Consider the following 18963-nt stretch of genomic DNA (forward strand, 5'->3'; position numbering starts at 1 on the left):
CAGACACAGGCTACATATCACAGGCCAGTGAAAAGGCATGCGGGGGGCGGAGACAGGGGGCGGGGGGGGGGGGGGGGGGGGGGGCATGTGCATCACACAACAGGAGAAGAAAGGGAATGGCTTGCTGTGTAACGTATGATCAAGGGTGTGTTTCTATGGTTTATGATGCATGACTGGCATAAGGACTTTGTGGGGTTTTTCCAACCTTTCTGGCTCTGTAGCCTGCATGTGTCTGCTGAGTGACACCCCTTTGACAATCTTTCACATTTGTAAATATGACCTACAGTTTTTCTGTTTTTTGACAACTTTAAAATAATCAATACTTTCATGAGCTGTCTGGTGCACTAAATGACGTTTTTCCCCACTGTGTTTCCATGGACATGAACAAACTGTGTGGGTGTTGTCATGCTGCATGCAAAATGAAGAGTATTTTCCACATGGTCCACAGAACTGTAACAACACTGAAGTGAGAACTTCAACATTTTCATATGTACTAACTCATCATGTCCATACTCAGTTCTGAAAGTTTCATTTTCTGATATTGCGTTTTGTATTATTTTCGTGTGACTTCTTCCTGACAAATGGGTTATCTGTGGTGGACAAAAAGGGTGAAAACTTGTCATCCCCAGTGAGGTAAAACAGAGTACATGCATAACTTCAAGAATAGCTACACACATTTGCACCTGCTCAAGCTGACCTCGCTTAAGTTGTAAACAAAATTTTCTGGCTCCGGCCAGCATTCTTCTTTACCTCAATATAGAGTTTTCTTGTTTGACTCAATCTTGTGTAAGTGACACACCTCATGTAACTTGACCAACTGGCTGCATATGACAAGTAGAGATCAGGGCACATTTTGCTGTCATGCTGTCACCACCACACGCTGAATCTACATGGAGATGGAAGATCCATTCTGTTGCCCCTCCCACGGCAAAGTGTGTACAGTGTGTACACCACTGACTGCTCTACGTAGCATGGCTTCACACGCTGTGTACACCTGTTTTGTCAAATCTCTTTGAAATGGGAAACGCTGATTTTTGTTGCAGAGGACATCTTGACTGAATGTGCTTTTCTTCCTCAGTAAAGAAATAAATCAATCCCATATCACAATATGCACAAGGAAGAAAAAGATAGGAGTTGGAGGGGCAGGGGTTCAGAAAGGGGTTGGAAGGTGAGGGGGTGGGGTGGAGAGGGAGACAGAGACAGACAGACAGAAAGAGAGAGACAGAGACAGAGCCAGCAGCAGAGAGATACAGAGTTACAAAGAGACAGAGACAGAGACAGAAAGACAAGGGATGGAGACAGAGAGAGCTACAGAGAGACAGAGACAGAGAAGAGAGAGAGACAGCGGCAGAGAGACAGAAACAGACAGAGATAGACTGAGATAGACTGAGACAGAGACATACAGACACTCAGAGAGAGACAGAGAGAGATACAGAGATGAGAGACAAAAAGACACAGACACAGAGTGAGAGAGAGAGAGAGACAGAAAGACAAAGAGACACAGAGAGAGACAGACAGACACAGAGTGACGGAGGGGGAGACTCACTCTGATGTAGGCCTCCACAGCCTGTTCACACATGCCCACACTGTGAAACATCTGGGCAATGTCCTGAAACACAGTCACAAACCACCCTGCATCACACGCACTGAATGTATTCCTTTTAAATGTTTTCCTTTCTTTAAATATTTTCCTTTTACCAGAGGATGCTGTATGGTGCTGGCAGGCATGTGTGGGTGTTACGTTTTCTGGAATGCATGGGAGTGACAGGCGTGTGTGGGTGTTATGTTTTCTGGAAGGGGCTGGAAGGCATGTGTGGGTGTTACGTTTTCTGGAAGGGGCTGGAAGGCATGTGTGGGTGTCACGTTTTCTGGAAGGGGCTGGCAGGCATGTGTGGGTGCTACGTTTTCTGGAAGGTATGGGGCTGGCAGGCATGTGTGGGTGTTACCTTTTCTGGAAGGGGCTGGCAGGCATGTGTGGGTGTTAAGTTTTCTGGAAGGGGCTGGCAGGCATGTGTGGGTGTTACGTTTTCTGGAAGGGCCTGGCAGACATGTGTGGGGTTACGTGGCAGGCATGTGTGGGTGTTACGTTTTCTGGAAGGGGCTGGCAGACATGTGTGGGTGTTACGTTTTCTGGAAGGGGCTGGCAGACATGTGTGGGTGTTACGTTTTCTGGAAGGGGCTGGCAGACATGTGTGGGTGTTACGTTTTCTGGAAGGGGCTGGCAGACATATTGGATGTTACGTTTTCTGGAAGGGGCTGGCAGACATGTGTGGGTGTTACGTTTTCTGGATGTATAGGGCTGGCAGGCATGTGTGGGTGACTCACAGGCAGCAGTTTGTGGTTTTCAGGCAGGGTGGTGATCATCTTCTCCAGACCGGAGTAGTCCTCCAGCATGTAGTAACACTCTGCCAGACGCTCCTGGTTACGGCCCTGCACGTAGTAGGTCACCGCCTGCTGCCTGCACACACACACACACACACCACCTTCTGTTTCCAGGTGACCAAGCCTGCACGTGTACCCACAAAACACTTTCTGTTTCCAGGTGACCAAGCCTGCACGTGTACCCACAAAACACTTTCTGTTTCCAGGTGTCCAAGCCAGCACACACACTTACACTTTCTGTTTCCAGGTGTCCAAGCCAGCACACACACTTACACTTTCTGTTTCCAGGTGTCCAAGCCAGCACCCACACTTACACTTTCTGTTTCCAGGTGTCCAAGCCAGCACACACACTTACACTTTCTGTTTCCAGGTGTCCAAGCCAGCACACACACTTACACTTTCTGTTTCCAGGTGTCCAAGCCAGCACACACACTTACACTTTCTGTTTCCAGGTGTCCAAGCCAGCACACACACTTACACTTTCTGTTTCCAGGTGTCCAAGCCAGCACACACACTTACACTTTCTGTTTCCAGGTGTCCAAGCCAGCACACACACTTACACTTTCTGTTTCGCAGTTCACTGAGGACAGTCCTCACCGCTGACACTGGGTGTTTCCGTACCAACCACTTCTGTCGGCTGGCTTTCCCATCATAACCTCTATGTAACTCCCACCATAGTCTCCACACAATCCTCATAACAATGTCCACTGCATTCCAGTCATAACCATTTCTATTTGTTGACATAGTAATCCGTCATACAATTCCCACACTGATCAGCTGGTCCGTATAACAATCCCTGTATAATTCCCATATTAACCATTTCTATCTGTCAGTGTAATAACAGCCCCCACTGATCACCTAAGCTGGTCCATATAACAATCCCTGTATAATTCCCATATTAAACCATTTCTATCTGTCAGTGTAACAATAGCCCACACTGATCACTTAAGCTGGTCCGTATAACAATCCCTGTATAATTCCCATATTAACCATTTCTATCTGTCAGTGTAATAATAGCCCACACTGATCACTTAAGCTGGTCCGTATCCCTGTATAATTCCCATATTAACCGTTTCTATCTGTCAGTGTAACAATAGCCCACACTGATCACTTAAGCTGGTCCGTATAACAATCCCTGTATAATTCCCATATTAACCATTTCTATCTGTCAGTGTAATAATAGCCCACACTGATCACTTAAGCTGGTCCGTATAACAATCCCTATATAATTCCCATATTAACCATTTCTGTCAATGTAACAATAGCCCACACTGATCACTTAAGCTGGTCCGTATAACAATCCCTATATAATTCCCATATTAACCATTTCTGTCAGTGTAACAACAGCCCCCACTGACCATTTCTGGCGGTCAGCGTAGTAGTCGCCCACAGCATTCCAGGCCTCCTCCAGCTGCACATCGTCGCCACCACCCCCATGCTTCAGCAGGTGGATGACCTTGAACCAGTCACCCAGCTTCTTCCGCAGGTTCACCGCCAGGTCCCTGACATCACAGGTCACAGGTCAAGGTCAGTCTGACTCTGTTCTCTTAGCGTGCAGCCAGACACAGCCTTTTTATCGTGTGTGTGTGTACTCTTTTCTTACCGCGCGCATGACATCTAAAAACATTCCAGGCATTCTGAGCTGTTGGAACGACTGAAGCGCTCAAAACTCATGTATGGCACACACCCACATATACATATATAGATATGCATGCACACACATGCATGCAGACACATACAGGCACATGCACACGAACATACATATGTACATGGGCATACACATGTAAGCACATGCACACATGCATGCACACAAAGACATGCGAACACTCACACACACACACACGCAAACACAGTGACATGCATGCATACACGCACACTCACACATATACTCACACACATACATATGCACACACATGGATGCAGGCACATATACACACACATGCATGCACACACACACATACACACATATGCAAACACACACATACACCTCCCCACATGAATGTGTGAGCCACTTCTAGCAGCAGGCATGGTCTGAGGTCTGCCACAGCATGACAGATGCTGACAAACAATACATTTTTTATGCACACTTTTGTTCACACACAGTAACACAGTTCTCTATCTGTTTTCCCTCAGCAATAAGTTCAGTTGTGGCAGGTCCACTTCCTTTGCGTTAGCTGTACTTGACTATGTGTGTATACATATGTATGTGTACATAACTACATGCATGTATATGAATGTGTATTGTGTGTGCGTGTGTTTATGTAAGTTTGTGCCTGCCTATGTGTGCATATGTGTTAGGGTAGCTGTCAGATACACGTGTATGTTAAAATGTATGTATGCAGTGTGTGTGTGTGTGTGTGTGTGTGTGTGTGTGTGTGTGTGGTCACATTTTGGTGTGTGTGTATGTAACATTGATGTAATCAGTAATGTTTTATGTTGACAAAAGCGTTTTTGTAAAGCACTCAGAGCAGATTTCTGGATAGTGTGCTATGTAAGTATCCGTTGTTATTATTATTATTATTATTATTATTATTATGTCAGAGCAAGGAACACATCCATGCACACACACAGTGAGGTCACCTGTCACTCTGAAGCCAAGGCTGGGTTACAGCAGTGATCTTAGCCGTGCTCAGTCTGCTTAGCCATGACAATTTTCCTACATCTATGGAAGTACTGTCTCTTCTTCTTCTTCTTAACCCTTTGAGGCATCACTGGGGCGCCACACAGAACTGTTCACATGATTCCTCTAGGTCTGTCGGTTGTGTGTCAAAGCCTGCCTCTCTCTCCAAATGGGGTATAGCCTAGGAAAACCCTTCACACAAAGCAGAGTTTGCACACTGCTAACATCACTTGTTCAACCCAGCCCTGGAGTTCAAATCGCTGTTCCTGCCTGATGTGTTTTCGCCCTGGTCTACAGTGCTGGATCTAAAGAGAGGGAATGCTTCATAGAGTGCTCCCCCCTTCAGGAGGAATTCCATAGACCACACACACACAAAAAAAAAACCAATGTGAAATTCACACTGACACCTTTTTGTCATCTAAATTCACTGACCTCAAGCTTGCATGAACTTTGCATGATCTCTGCTGCCTGAGCTTCAAACTACCGTAAAGTTCGGTCTATTGAGCGCACTGGTATATAAGCCGCATCCACTAAATTTTGGAAAAAATTGAACTTTATACATACATAAGCCGCACCGGCTTATAAGCCGCACTTATTTCCGGTACCGGAACACATACTGATACTACAGAAAAGCTGTCGATACTGTAGGTTATGAAATAAACACAAGCGGGAAACAACACAAAGAAAAGCAAGCAAAAATACTACTAGTGCCACAAAAAAATAATAAACAAACACAACGAAAATAAGATCCATAATTTAGGGATAGTCACATTTATTCAACGTCATCCTGCTCACTGAATCCACTAAAATCTTCGTCTTCAGTGTCCAAGTTGAAGAGAACCAGCACAGCTTCCTCCGCCATCTTGTCACTGACTTCAGCCTCGCTTTCACTTCATGAACATGAAGGTGGAGGTCGCTGCTGATTCGTCACTTGCACTGTCGTCTACTAGGTCGATCGCCTTCAATTCGAAGGCTGCATCATAGGCATAATGTTGCGTTTTCGGCATGATGAGGGTGTACGCTTGAGCAGAGTAGAACTGAATGCTGATCTAAAGGCTTTAATGTGTGCGGATTTGATTTATAAAACGTGAACAGTTAGCACACTATCCTGAAGCTCATCCAAAAATTCATGGACAGAAATCATGATTTTGGTGAGTTGAAGGGCAGCTAAGAATAGACAAGAACATGACACTCCACAAATAAGCCGCATCATTGTATAAGCCGCAGAGGTTGAAGCTGGGGTAAAAAGTCGCGGCGTATAGACCGAACTTTACGGTGCTGTTCACCCAAATCCATGCTTCCTCTTTGCTTCACATCTCTTCCTCCACTGCATCAGGACCACAATCAAAATTCATGACACAGACTGTTTGCTTTGACTGTACTGGCTTCACGTTTTTAACGAAGACTGGCAGGTAGATTCTGAGTCTACGAATGGATTGAACTTTTTTCCTACGCCAGCAAATTTCACATGAATTCTTTGCATGCGAATTTCGTATAATTTTTTTTTGGTCAGTGGAATTCAGCCTTTACCGTCGGTCCATGTCCAGGTAGCATTTCTCTGCCTCTTCAAAGCGCCGGAAATATGACGCCACCTCCGCCTGCTTCATGCTCTCACTCTGAAAAAAAAAAATCCTTATATAAATCACTTTTTCTAAGGGTCAAGCATGCACAATACATAGGCACTAACTTCCAGTTCATGAAGTTTACAGCACAATCAAACCCAGACAACAACACAGGGCTGGTCACAGGTGAGAAAACAAAACTGTTCTAAGAGAAGATGCAATATGAAGAAACTCTACATAATCAAACTGATAAAAACTAAAAACTAAAAAAAAAAAAAAAAAAAAAAAAAAAGCCAGCAAATTCAAAACAATGTTTTCCTACATGTAAATAATAATCAATTTATGTAAAAAAATTATTAAAAAACCACAACAAAACAACATTCTTGCCTCTTTCAAAAATTGGAGGAAAAAAATGTCTCAGTTTGAACACAATGTGAAAGTTTTCATAAATTCAGCATTGAAGTGTGTGTGTGTGTGTGTGTGTGTGTGTGTGTGTGTGTGTGTGCATGTGCCTGATACAATTCAAAGACCAGCACTGGATGGGAAGTTATCAAATGCCAGCAGCTGACAGAAAGTTATTGGAACCAATATAACTGCTCTAACCTGGTACAACCCGGCAGCTCTGAACAGGTAGAGAAGATTTTAACAATCTGCTCCCCACTTCAAAAAGAACATTCCAACCAGAGGCTTTAAGTGCTGACAATGAGTTACACTTCAAAAACAGTATTGAAGATGCCTGGGGAAAAGTTTTGATTTTGGTAAAAAATCACATCTAAGGATCTACTGCAAAAAACATAGTTCAGTTCAGATCAGTTACTCAAGGAGGCGTTACTGTGTTTTAACAAATCCATATAAGCTGCATCACATCTGCTAAGCAGATGCCTGACCAGCAGTGTAACCTAACGTGCTCAGGCATTGAAGACATAACATATATACATACCAGTGCATGTGTGCATGTGCATATGATTGTGTGTAATTCTGCCAAGTGATCTAATCACAACTAAGTACCTTCAGACACTATCTTCACTCATCTTTTATCTGGAAGTCTGACCTATAAACCTCGAATGGAATCATCTGAAGAAAAATCCTCCGTGATTTACAAGTATGACATCCCTATAATAAGACCAGAAGACCAGTTGTGAGAACCCCACCCACCCCTTTCCCTGAAACATACGACCAAAAAAGACACACACTGTCTCCTCCATTCATGGGCTGCAACTCCCATGTTCACTCACATGTACGGGTGGGCTTTCACATTTATAGCCCTTTTTACCCCGCAATAAAGGCAGCCATACTCTGTGTTTGGGAATGAGAGGGACACGATAGTGAACAGTCTGTTCCCCAGTACCTGTAAGTTTCCAAGGCGCTTCACAAACTCAATGCCCTGGTAGTCGCGACACTTGACAAAGGCGGTCTCCGCCACTTTCAGGTTCAGCTGTTCCAGGGCTGATTCAGCAAGAAGTCGCCTGCAAACACATTGTATCATGGTTGGATTATTACTTTTATTTTGTCACTGCATATTTCTCTGTGTGAAATTCTGGCTGCTCTCCCTTGGGAGAGCGTGCCATCACAGTGCTGCGCCACCCTTTTAAATTTTATTCTGTTTTTTCAGCCTGCAACTGTTATTTGTTTTACGATCAAGGTGGATGTTTTGCTATCGAATCTGCCATGGACAACTCTTTCTTTGCTGTCGGATCTTTTAAGCGCGCTATGTGCATGCAACACAAGGGGGCCTTAGTTTATCTTCTCATCTGAATGACTAACATCCAGACCACCACCCAAGGTCAGATGGAGGGCGAGAAATATCCGGTGAGCATGGGATTTGATCTCGCATACTCATGTTTTTTTTTTAAACTTCTCAGGTGGATGTGGTACCACCTGGCCACCAATCCAGAGATACCCCAGTGTATGAATGCATGTGTGTAATTCTGCAAAACGTTGCTTGTGAGATGAACATAACAAATGTATGCCAATGTGAGCATGGGTGTGGGTGTGTGCATGCAAGCGTGAATTTGTGTATGTGCATGCAGACTTGTGTGAATCTGCACATGTACGATGGGCATGCGAAAGTTCACTGCACATGGCCCATTTTTATTCATCTTATCTTAATCATATGCCTCTCTCTGTGTCATACATTCTGATTATAATTTAATGTATATGCTGATTTGTTTATTACATTCGTGTCATTTAATCAATATTTCACACAAACTAAGAAGAAGGTGGCAGAATGGTTGAGATGCTTATCTGCCATGACAGTGTGATCATTCAACAAAGTGGAAGCATCAATTACACTCTATCCCCCCATACACATCTACCATGCACAAACACACACACCAACATACACACACATCACACACAGACACATCACACACATAAGCGCGAGCGTGCACGCGTGCACACACACACACACACACAGATGCCAACTCCTGTCCACTGTTCATAGGAACAATCAGGAAATTAGGTAGGAACATTCTGAATTTGTCAGCAAATGTACATTTTATCTACAAGGCACACAAACACTTGGGCCTACCTGCAATACGGTGCAACTGCCACCATTAAACTAACTGGTCTGCTTAATGCTGTTTCTATGTAAACACACACGCAACTTCCTGAGAACAGCACGTGAGACCAAGGTTAGTAGTGACTGCCCTGGCCACATGATCGATAGGTCTAGAGCATCTGGATACTGTTACGACAGGAAATCATGTGACCATGCTATGTGCTCAAAAACGAACTCATTGGAACAAATCTGACGTTGGTGTGACGTTGGAACAAACTGTGATCAAGTGTAAACCGTAACAGTTGGTATCTCTGCACACACAAACACATCGCGCGCACACACACACACACACACACATGCACACACACAATCAAACACAAACACAGACACATCACACACGCACAGACACACACACACAGACACACACACACACACACCCACACCCACACCCACACAGGGCACTGACCACAGTCGGGGGTGAGGGTTATCCTCAATGAACTGCTGGGTGTCAGCCAATCCCACTTTGTCCAGCAGTTCTCGTGTGTCCCTCAGAGACTGCACACATCATCATCGTCACCGTCACCATCATGGCAATGATCATCATCATAAATACCCAGATTCAAACACTCGACTGTTGGCCGCCGTTCTTTCTATTTCTGGACCTTGCGATTGGAATGAACTTCCTCTTTCGCTTCGTCAAGTCTCCACACTCAGCTCTTTCAAGTCTGGCCTTAAAACCCACCTCTTCCCAAAATAGCCTCCCTTGCCTGCCCTTCCTTGTCTTTAGTTTCTACAGTATTAGAGTTATGCATGCGTGTGAATGACTGGTGCGAAAGCGCTTTGATTTGTCTCTGCACAAGATCCAGCGCTATATAAATACCATTATTATTATTATTATTATTATTATTATTAAATAACAATAATATTATCGTCCACACCAGTGATAATGATAACAACAATAATAATAAAAGTAATAATAAGAAGAATGATGACAATAATAATGCTAACAATAATAACAATAGGAATGACAACAACAACAAAAAATTATGATAATGATAATAATGCTAATAATAATAATGATGTTGTACATACTAATAATGTTAATTATACTACTAATACAAATGATGATGATGATGATGATAATAATAATAATAATGACAGCAACAACAATAACAATGATAACCAAGAACAACAACAACAAAATACTTATCATCATCATCATCATAATATTGATATCACCATTATAAACAACAACAACAACAGCAATAATAACAATAATAATGACGATGATTATGATAATCATAACTATAATTATGATAGTATGAACACTGGTATCAATGAAAGTGTATTCAGCGCACACTTCCAGAGACAACCTCTGCTCAAAAAACACTTCACAAAACACACCGGGCACACACAAAACATCCACACACACATACTATACAAACACCCCACACCTGCACTCCAACATTCACACACACACACACACATACACACACCCTCCCACATTCGCTAAACAAATACCTCACACATCCCTGCCACACACACACCCTCCCACACTCACACCCTGCTACACACACACTTTACACCCCCACAGACACAAACTTGACACACACACTATAACCCCTCTCCCCCGCATGCACCCTCTCCACCCCATGCCGCCTACTCACACTTCATACACAAACCACATGCACACACACACCGTACAAGCACACACACTGTACAAGCACACACACTGTTCACACACACACACACACAAACACCCTCCCACACCACCCACACATACACCTCACCCCCTCCCACACACATACAGACCCTCCCACACCTCTCATTCACACACATACACCTCCCTCCACCCCCACACTCACACATCCTCCTGCACCCCCCCACTACCACACCTCTCATACAAATACATATGGCCCCCACCACCCACACACATACCCTCCCTCACTCACACACAAACACCCTCCCACACCACTCCCATACACCTCTCATATACACATATACAGGCCCCCACCCCAACACACACACACACCCTCCCACACAAACACCCTCCCGCACCCCCACCCACACACCATCCCCCACCTTCCCACACCCACACACCTTGATCTCCATCTCAATCATGTCATCCTTGGCCGGGTTCTCAGGGTCCTTCATGACCTCGTCCAGCAGAACGGCCTTGATCTGAAGGTCGCTGAACTGGCAGATGTAGCCGCTGCTCAGGATGGGCTCCTGTGGGCCACAACCAACAATGTTTATCCATTCCTTTTAACCCTTGTTGGGGCATGGACGATATAAAGTAACAGGATACCAGGGCCACGACCAACAATGTTTATCCATTCCTTTTAACCCTTGTTGGGGCATGGACGATATAAAGTAACAGGATACCAGGGCCACGACCAACAATGTTTATCCATTCCTTTAACCCTTGTTGGGGCATGGATGATATAAAGTATCAGGATATCAAGTGCCACAACCAACAATATTTATCCATTCTTTAACCCTTTTTGGGCCATGGAGGGTATAAAGTAACAATACAGGCTCCTAGCATCCAGAATCAAGAATATTAGTTCAATCCTTCGACACCTGTTGGGGTACTGAGGATACATAGTAACACCATTCATGGGGTTCACTTTTCCACTCAAACCTGACCAACGGTAACTTACCCTCGAAATACTATACAAAGTGAAACACTGCTTCCAACACTACTTCTACTACCTGAAGAAGACCACGGGGACAAAACGGTGACTTCATCATTCAATTTTGACGATTACAGTTGCACTGTTACGTGAGTTCAACGTTCAATATTCGATGTTCGCAAACAATTGTATGTCTACCACATCTACAGGAAAACACAAAGACACAGAGGAGTGTGAGAGCAGGCCGTGAGAAAGGCAGCAGAGGAAGAAACACCCTGCTTCAAAAGAAAGCGCACTAATCATTCCCCCAATCCCTCTTCACAATTCTCACGACCATGCACACGCCAGACTTGCTCCTTTTTTCTTTTCTTTTTTTTTTGTTGCCATTTTTTCCTTCAAAATGTTGTTGTTGAATAAAATGACAGAAAAGAAGAAGACAGAGAATAGGATAGAAAAAAAAAGGAAGGAAAAAAAAGGTGGATCACACTGCTAATCTAGGTCAGCGATGAGGGAGACATGCACTTCAACCCACTGGTTAAAGTGTTGGACTTTCAACCACATTTGCCACAATTTTTTCCCCCTCCACTGGACCTTGAGTGGTGGTCTAGACGCTAGTCATTCAGACGAGACGATAAACTGGAGGGGGTTCCCCTACACACAGCAATAAAGAGTTGTCCCTGGTAAGAATTCAGAGTAAAATTCACTCAAACACACACACACACACACACAAATATATATATATATACACACACACACACACACATATACATGTGTGTGTGTGTGTGTGTGTGTGTGTGTGTGTGTCTGAACCCTGATTGAATGACTCAGGAAACAAATGATCAACGCCAAAAGGCAGCCCCCAGTCGCCTCTACCCAGGAAAGCACCCTGTTGTGCAAATGACTCCCTGTTTGTAAAGGGTTTAGAGCTAGGCCTCTGACCGAGGATAGGCGCTATGCGAGTCATCCAAGCCCACCAAAAGACAGTGAGACCTTGATGGGACCGCACTGGGGGAGCACAACTACTGCCCTCACCTCTGGCTCCAGACTGCGGAAGATGTACATGCGCGTCTTCTCCATCATGGCAAACAGCTCCGCGTTGTCCTGCAGGCACACACACACACATGCACACACACACACACACACACACACACACACACACATGCACACACACACACACACACACACACACACACAGCACACACACACACACACACACATGCACACACACACACACATGCACACACACACACACACACACATACTCACAAGTGCACACACACACACAATCACACATACACACACAAATGCAACCACATATACATTCATATGCACATGCATACACACACACACGCACAAATATCATAAGCATGCATGCACGTACACACACATGCACACACGTTTATGATGATAAAGAGGGAAGAGCAGTGAAATGAGAAGCAACGTGTTGTGTGGAGTCAATTCATATGAATATTCCTTCGTCCTTACAAGAATTCTACACTTTAGTAGATTCTACCCAGGAAAAAAGTTTCAGATTTTCCTTGCCAAAGAATATAAAAAGAAAATGAATTTTACAATCAAGAAAGTAAAAATATACTTCCACATGAACAGAAATTAACGTCACCCATGTGTAGAGGGAAAACTGATGCTTTTCAAACCAGATACCAGAAACATTACAAACATCTGTGAACAAAACATCTGAACAAAAAGCAATGTCAAAAATTAAAAAAATCACCAACATTATTTCTAAGCATCCATGAAGGCCAGACAGATACGATATGAAAGAACAACAACAAAAAACAAAGAACCAACAACTGAATCAGACAATTCTGGTTTTAAAACGGGTCAATAAAGACATTTTGATATTAAGAAATGCAGAAACTAAGGGTGTGTGTCAAAGAAGTCTTTAAAAAAAACACCCCAAAAACAGGGCAAGGTTCACACAGGTGTTGAATCACAAATTTCAAAACCTGTGCTGTATACAGTGTTATACCGTTCTGTGTTATATTGTGCTTTCCTGTGCAGTACTGTGTTGTACTGTGTTGCAGTGGCTGTGGTTGACAGATTGTACAGTGTTGTACTGTGCTGTAATGTGCAGTGTTGTAGTGTCTATGGTTGGTAGTCATAATGTATTCTACTGTGTTGTACTGTATTGTGCTGTGTTATATTGTATTGTGCTGTGTTGTAATGTACAGTGCTGCGTTGTACTAAGTTGCCCTTTGCTATACTATTTTGTACTGTATCACGGTGTGCTGTACTCTGTTGTGTTGTGCTGTGTTGTACTGAACTGTGCTGTGTTGTACTGTACTGTGCTGTGTTGTACTGCACTGCGTTGTGTTACACTGTGCTGAGCTGTACTGTGCTGTACTGTACTGTGTCATACTGTACTGTGCTGTCCTGTACAGTGCTGTCCTGTTCTGTACTCTGCTGTGCCTTGCTTTGCTGTGCTGTGCTGTACTCTACTGTACTTCACTGTGATGAACTGTGTTGTGCCGCTCTGTGTTGTGCTGTGCTGTATTCTGTTCTGCTGTACTGTGTTGAGTTGTGCTGTGCTGTACTGCGCTATGCTGTGTTGTGTTGTGTTGTGCTGTACTGTACTGTACTGTACTGTACTGTACTGTACTGTGCTGTGTTGTGCTGTGCTGTGCTGACAGACTGCTGTGCACTCTCCCCTCACCCCACACCCCTAACCCTGACGGGCGCAATAGCCGAGTGGTTAAAGCGTTGGACTGTCTGAGGGTCCCGGGTTCGAATCACGGTGACGGCGCCTGGGTGGAGATTTTTACGATCTCCCAGGTCAACATATGTGCAGATCTGCTAGTGCCTGAACCCCCTTCGTGTGTATATGCAAGCAGAAGATCAAATACGCACGTTAAAGATCCTGTAATCCATGTCAACGTTCGGTGGGTTATGGAAACAAGAACGTACCCAGCATGCACACCCCCGAAAACGGAGTATGGCTGCCTACATGGCAGGGTAAAAACGGTCATACACGTAAAAGCCCACTCGTGTGCATACGAGTGAACGCAGAAGAAGAAGACCCCTAACCCTGACTGTTCCCATGTTCGTACCTCCGCCCACTTCATGTCCCACACGTCTTTGCGCTCAAAGTTGAGGTGCTCCCCAACCACCTCCCGCCCGTCAGGATCCGTCACTCTCGTGTCCAGGTCAAAGAAGGTCAGCACACCAGCAATGTCGATGATGGCAAGGCGGCTGAAAAGACAATAATAATGCTGGTGATGTTGATGACAATGATCATGATGATGGTGATAACAGCGACAATCTATCGTAGGAAGGAAAAAGCAGAACTACTGCGGAAGATGTTCTGATGACAATGAGGATGATGATGGTGATAACAGCGACAATCTATCGTAGGAAGGAAAAAGCAGAACTACTGCGGAAGATGTTCTGATGACAATGATGATGGTGATGGTGATAACAGCGACAATTTATCGTAGGAAGGAAAAAGCAGAACTACTGCGGAAGATGTTCTGATGACAATGATGATGATGATGGTGATAACAGCGACAATCTATCGTAGAAAAAAAAAAAGCAGAACTACTGCGGAAGATCTTCTGATGACAATGATGATGACGATGGTGATAACAGCGACAATCTATCGTAGGAAGGAAAAAGCAGACCTACTGCGGAAGATGTTCTGATGACAATGATGATGATGATGGTGATAACAGCGACAATTGTAGAAAAAAAAAAGCAGAACTACTGCGGAAGATGTTCTGATGACAATGATGATGATGATGGTGATAACAGCGACAATCTATTGTAGGAAGGAAAAAGCAGAACTACTGCGGAAGATGTTCTGATGACAATGATGATGATGATGATAACAGCGACAATCTATTGTAGAAAAAAAAAAGCAGAACTACTGCGGAAGATGTTCTGATGACAATGATGGTGATAACAGCGACAATCTATCGTAGAAAAAAAAAAGCAGACCTACTGCGGAAGATGTTCTGATGACAATGATGATGACGATGGTGATAACAGCGACAATCTATCATAGGAAGGAAAAAGCAGACCTACTGCGGAAGATGTTCTGATGACAATGAGGATGATGATGGTGATAACAGCGACAATCTATCGTAGAAAAAAAAAAGCAGAACTACTGCGGAAGATCTTCTGATGACAATGATGATGATGATGGTGATAACAGCGACAATCTATCGTAGGAAGGAAAATGCAGCACTACTGTGGAAGATGTTCTGATGACAATGATGATGATGATGGTGATAATAGCGACAATCTATCGTAGGAAGGAAAAAGCAGAACTACTGCGGAAGATGTTCTGATGTCGATGACAATGATGATGATGATGGTGATAACAACGACAATCTATCGTAGAAAAAAAAAAGCAGAACTACTGCGGAAGATGTTCTGATGTCGATGACAATGATGATGATGATAGTGATAACAGCGACAATCTATCGTAGGAAGGAAAAAGCAGAACTACTGCGGAAGATGTTCTGATGACAATGAGGATGATGATGGTGATAACAGCGACAATCTATCGTAGGAAGGAAAAAGCAGAACTACTGCGGAAGATGTTCTGATGACAATGATGATGATGGTGATAACAGCGACAATCTATCGTAGGAAGGAAAAAGCAGAACTACTGCGGAAGATGTTCTGATGACAATGATGATGGTGATGGTGATAACAGCGACAATTTATCGTAGGAAGGAAAAAGCAGAACTACTGCGGAAGATGTCCTATTTTTGTTGCTTTTGTTGCGCTAATAATATCAACCTTTGTTTATTTTTTGTTGCTTTTGTTTTGTGGTCATAACAACAACGCTGATAATTTTTTTTGCTGCTTTGGTTTCAGTGGTAATAACAACACTTATCTATATTTGTTGCTTTGGGTGAAGTAGTAATAACAACATATATCTATTTTTGTTGTTTTTGTTGTAGTAGTAATGGCAACACTGATCTTCTTTTTTTTCTAGTTTTGGTTGAAGTAATAATAACAACATTCATCTGTCTGAGCTGTTTTTGTTAAAGTAATAAAAACATTTATCTGTTTACGCTGCCTTTGTTGTGGTGATAATAACAACATTTATAGATGTTTGCTGCTTTTTTGCAGTAATAATAACGACATGTATCTTTCCGTTCTTTTTTTTTTTAGCTGATTTTGTTGTGGTGGTAATAAAAACACTGATCTAATTTTGTTGCTTTTGTTGTGGTGGTAATAAAAACACTGATCTAATTTTGTTGTGGTGGTAATAAAAACATTGATCTAATTTTGTTGCTTTTGTTGTGGTGGTAATAAAAACACTGATCTAATTTTGTTGTGGTGGTAATAAAAACATTGATCTAATTTTGTTGTGGTGGTAATAAAAACATTGATCTAATTTTGTTGCTTTTGTTGTGGTGGTAATAAAAACACTGATCTAATTTTGTTGCTTTTGTTGTGGTGCTAATAAAAACTTTTGTTGTGGTGGTAATAAAAACATTGATCTACTTTTGTTGCTTTTGTTGTGGTGGTAATAAAAACATTGATCTGATTTTGTTGCTTTTGTTGTGGTGGTAATAAAAACCCTGATCTAATTTTGTTGCTTTTGTTGTGGTGGAAATAAAAACACCAATCTACTTTTGTTGCTTTTGTTGTGGTGGTAATAAAACATTGATCTAATTTTGTTGCTTTTGTTGTGGTGGTAATAAAAAACACTGATCTAATTTTGTTGCTTTTGTTGTGGTGGTAATAAAAACACTGATCTAATTTTGTTGCTTTTGTTGTGGTGGTAATAAAAACATTGATCTGCTTTTGTTGTGGTGGTAATAAAAACACTGATCTAATTTTGTTGCTTTTGTCGTGCATGTGTGGGTGTTTGCTCATTTTTTTCTTTGACGTCTATCCACAATTGTGATTTTAGAAGAAAATCCACCCCTTCCCCACCCAAGCCATGTACACAGTACGTTCCCTGTTCTAATTTCCTCTCAATTTGCCAAAAACAAAAAAAGAAAAAAAAGAAGAAAAAAAAAAGAGTATAAACAAAAATAAAACAACAAATTAACAAGTCAAACAGTAAAAATTACAACAAATAATCAATGAGGGCTCCTAATTAAAGTCTGAACTATTTCAAAAAACATGAGTTGACTGTCATGTAAAATGTTTCTGGTAGAAACTGATGGAACTGCAGATTTTGTTCATGAATGAGAAAAATTTCAGCTGTTCACATTTGGAGATGAAAGATGGTGGTAAGCACATTACCACAAATGCAAATCTCGTTTCAAGTAAATTCTGTTTTTATTGCATCCAGCCACAGTCTGTATGTATATTAGACTGGTGAGCCTTCTGTGACTGTGATGTCCTTTCATTTCATAAGAAAATGTGATCAATTTTGCCTGGGCAAAAGTTAGCATTATCCTCAGTTTATCATATGGTTCCAGCAGGTTTTCTCCAATAAGGAATAACCTTCTTGAAGTGAATATGTTGTGTATGTGTGCATGTGTGCCTGTGTGTGTATATGTGTGTGTGTGTGTGCGCACGCATGTGCTTGTCTGTATTTTAATGTGTGTATGTGTGTGTGTGTGTGTGTGTGTGTGTGTGTGTGTGTGTGTGTGCGCATGTTTGTGTTTTAATGTGTGTGTGGCTGTGTGTGTGGGGTGGAGGAGGGGTTGTGTGTGTGTGTGTGTGTGTGTGTGTGTGTGTGCATGTGTGTGAGAGATAGAGAGAGAGAGGAGAGAGAGAGAGAGGGAGAGAGAGGGAGAGAGATAGAGAGAGAGAGAGTGTGTGTGTGTGTGTGTGTACCTGGAGGTACAGTTGAGGGCCAGCTGGTGAGGCCGACAGCTGAGGGTGTATTTGTGGGTCAGTGCCAAAGATGGCATAGCGTAGCGCACCATCATGCCCGACTCTCGGCCCTGCAGACACACACACCACCATTCAGCACAACAATGATTCAACAATAATAATAATGACAATAAAAAAAACCACAATTTATAATAATATTCTCATTATCACTGTCAGTATCATTATATTTCTTTGATGATAAGGATGATGCACTCTCCTTTCCATTAATGAATCCACTCTCCTTTCTTCCGACAATGCACTCTCCTTTCCACTGACAATCCACCCACTGACAATGCACCCTCCTTTCCACTGACAATGCACCCTCCTTTCCACTGACAATGCACCCTCCTTTCCACTGACAATGCACTCTCCTTTCCACTCTCCTTTCCACTGACAATGCACCCTCCTTTCCACTGACAATGCACTCTCCTTTCCACCCTCCTTTCCACTGACAAT

The 18963-nt window shown here is 42.9% G+C and overlaps 1 protein-coding gene across 2 annotated transcripts in view; it reads right to left on the reverse strand.

The window, feature by feature from the left end:
• LOC143291209 (WD repeat-containing protein 35-like) overlaps positions 1-18963 on the reverse strand; it is a 76561-nt gene that overhangs the window by 14906 nt on the left and 42692 nt on the right. For both annotated transcript variants that reach the window (XM_076600963.1, XM_076600962.1), the window contains 10 exons: positions 18469-18578; positions 14769-14910; positions 12733-12801; positions 11165-11293; positions 9531-9619; positions 7913-8030; positions 6533-6618; positions 3741-3884; positions 2326-2458; positions 1547-1609 (listed from right to left, as the gene is read on the reverse strand). In XM_076600963.1, coding sequence (XP_076457078.1) covers positions 1547-1609; positions 2326-2458; positions 3741-3884; positions 6533-6618; positions 7913-8030; positions 9531-9619; positions 11165-11293; positions 12733-12801; positions 14769-14910; positions 18469-18578 — 1083 coding nt within the window. The remainder of the gene's footprint in view (positions 1-1546; positions 1610-2325; positions 2459-3740; positions 3885-6532; positions 6619-7912; positions 8031-9530; positions 9620-11164; positions 11294-12732; positions 12802-14768; positions 14911-18468; positions 18579-18963) is intronic.

Source organism: Babylonia areolata, chromosome 16, assembly GCF_041734735.1.
Source record: "Babylonia areolata isolate BAREFJ2019XMU chromosome 16, ASM4173473v1, whole genome shotgun sequence".
NCBI classification, from domain to species: domain Eukaryota; kingdom Metazoa; phylum Mollusca; class Gastropoda; order Neogastropoda; family Buccinidae; genus Babylonia; species Babylonia areolata.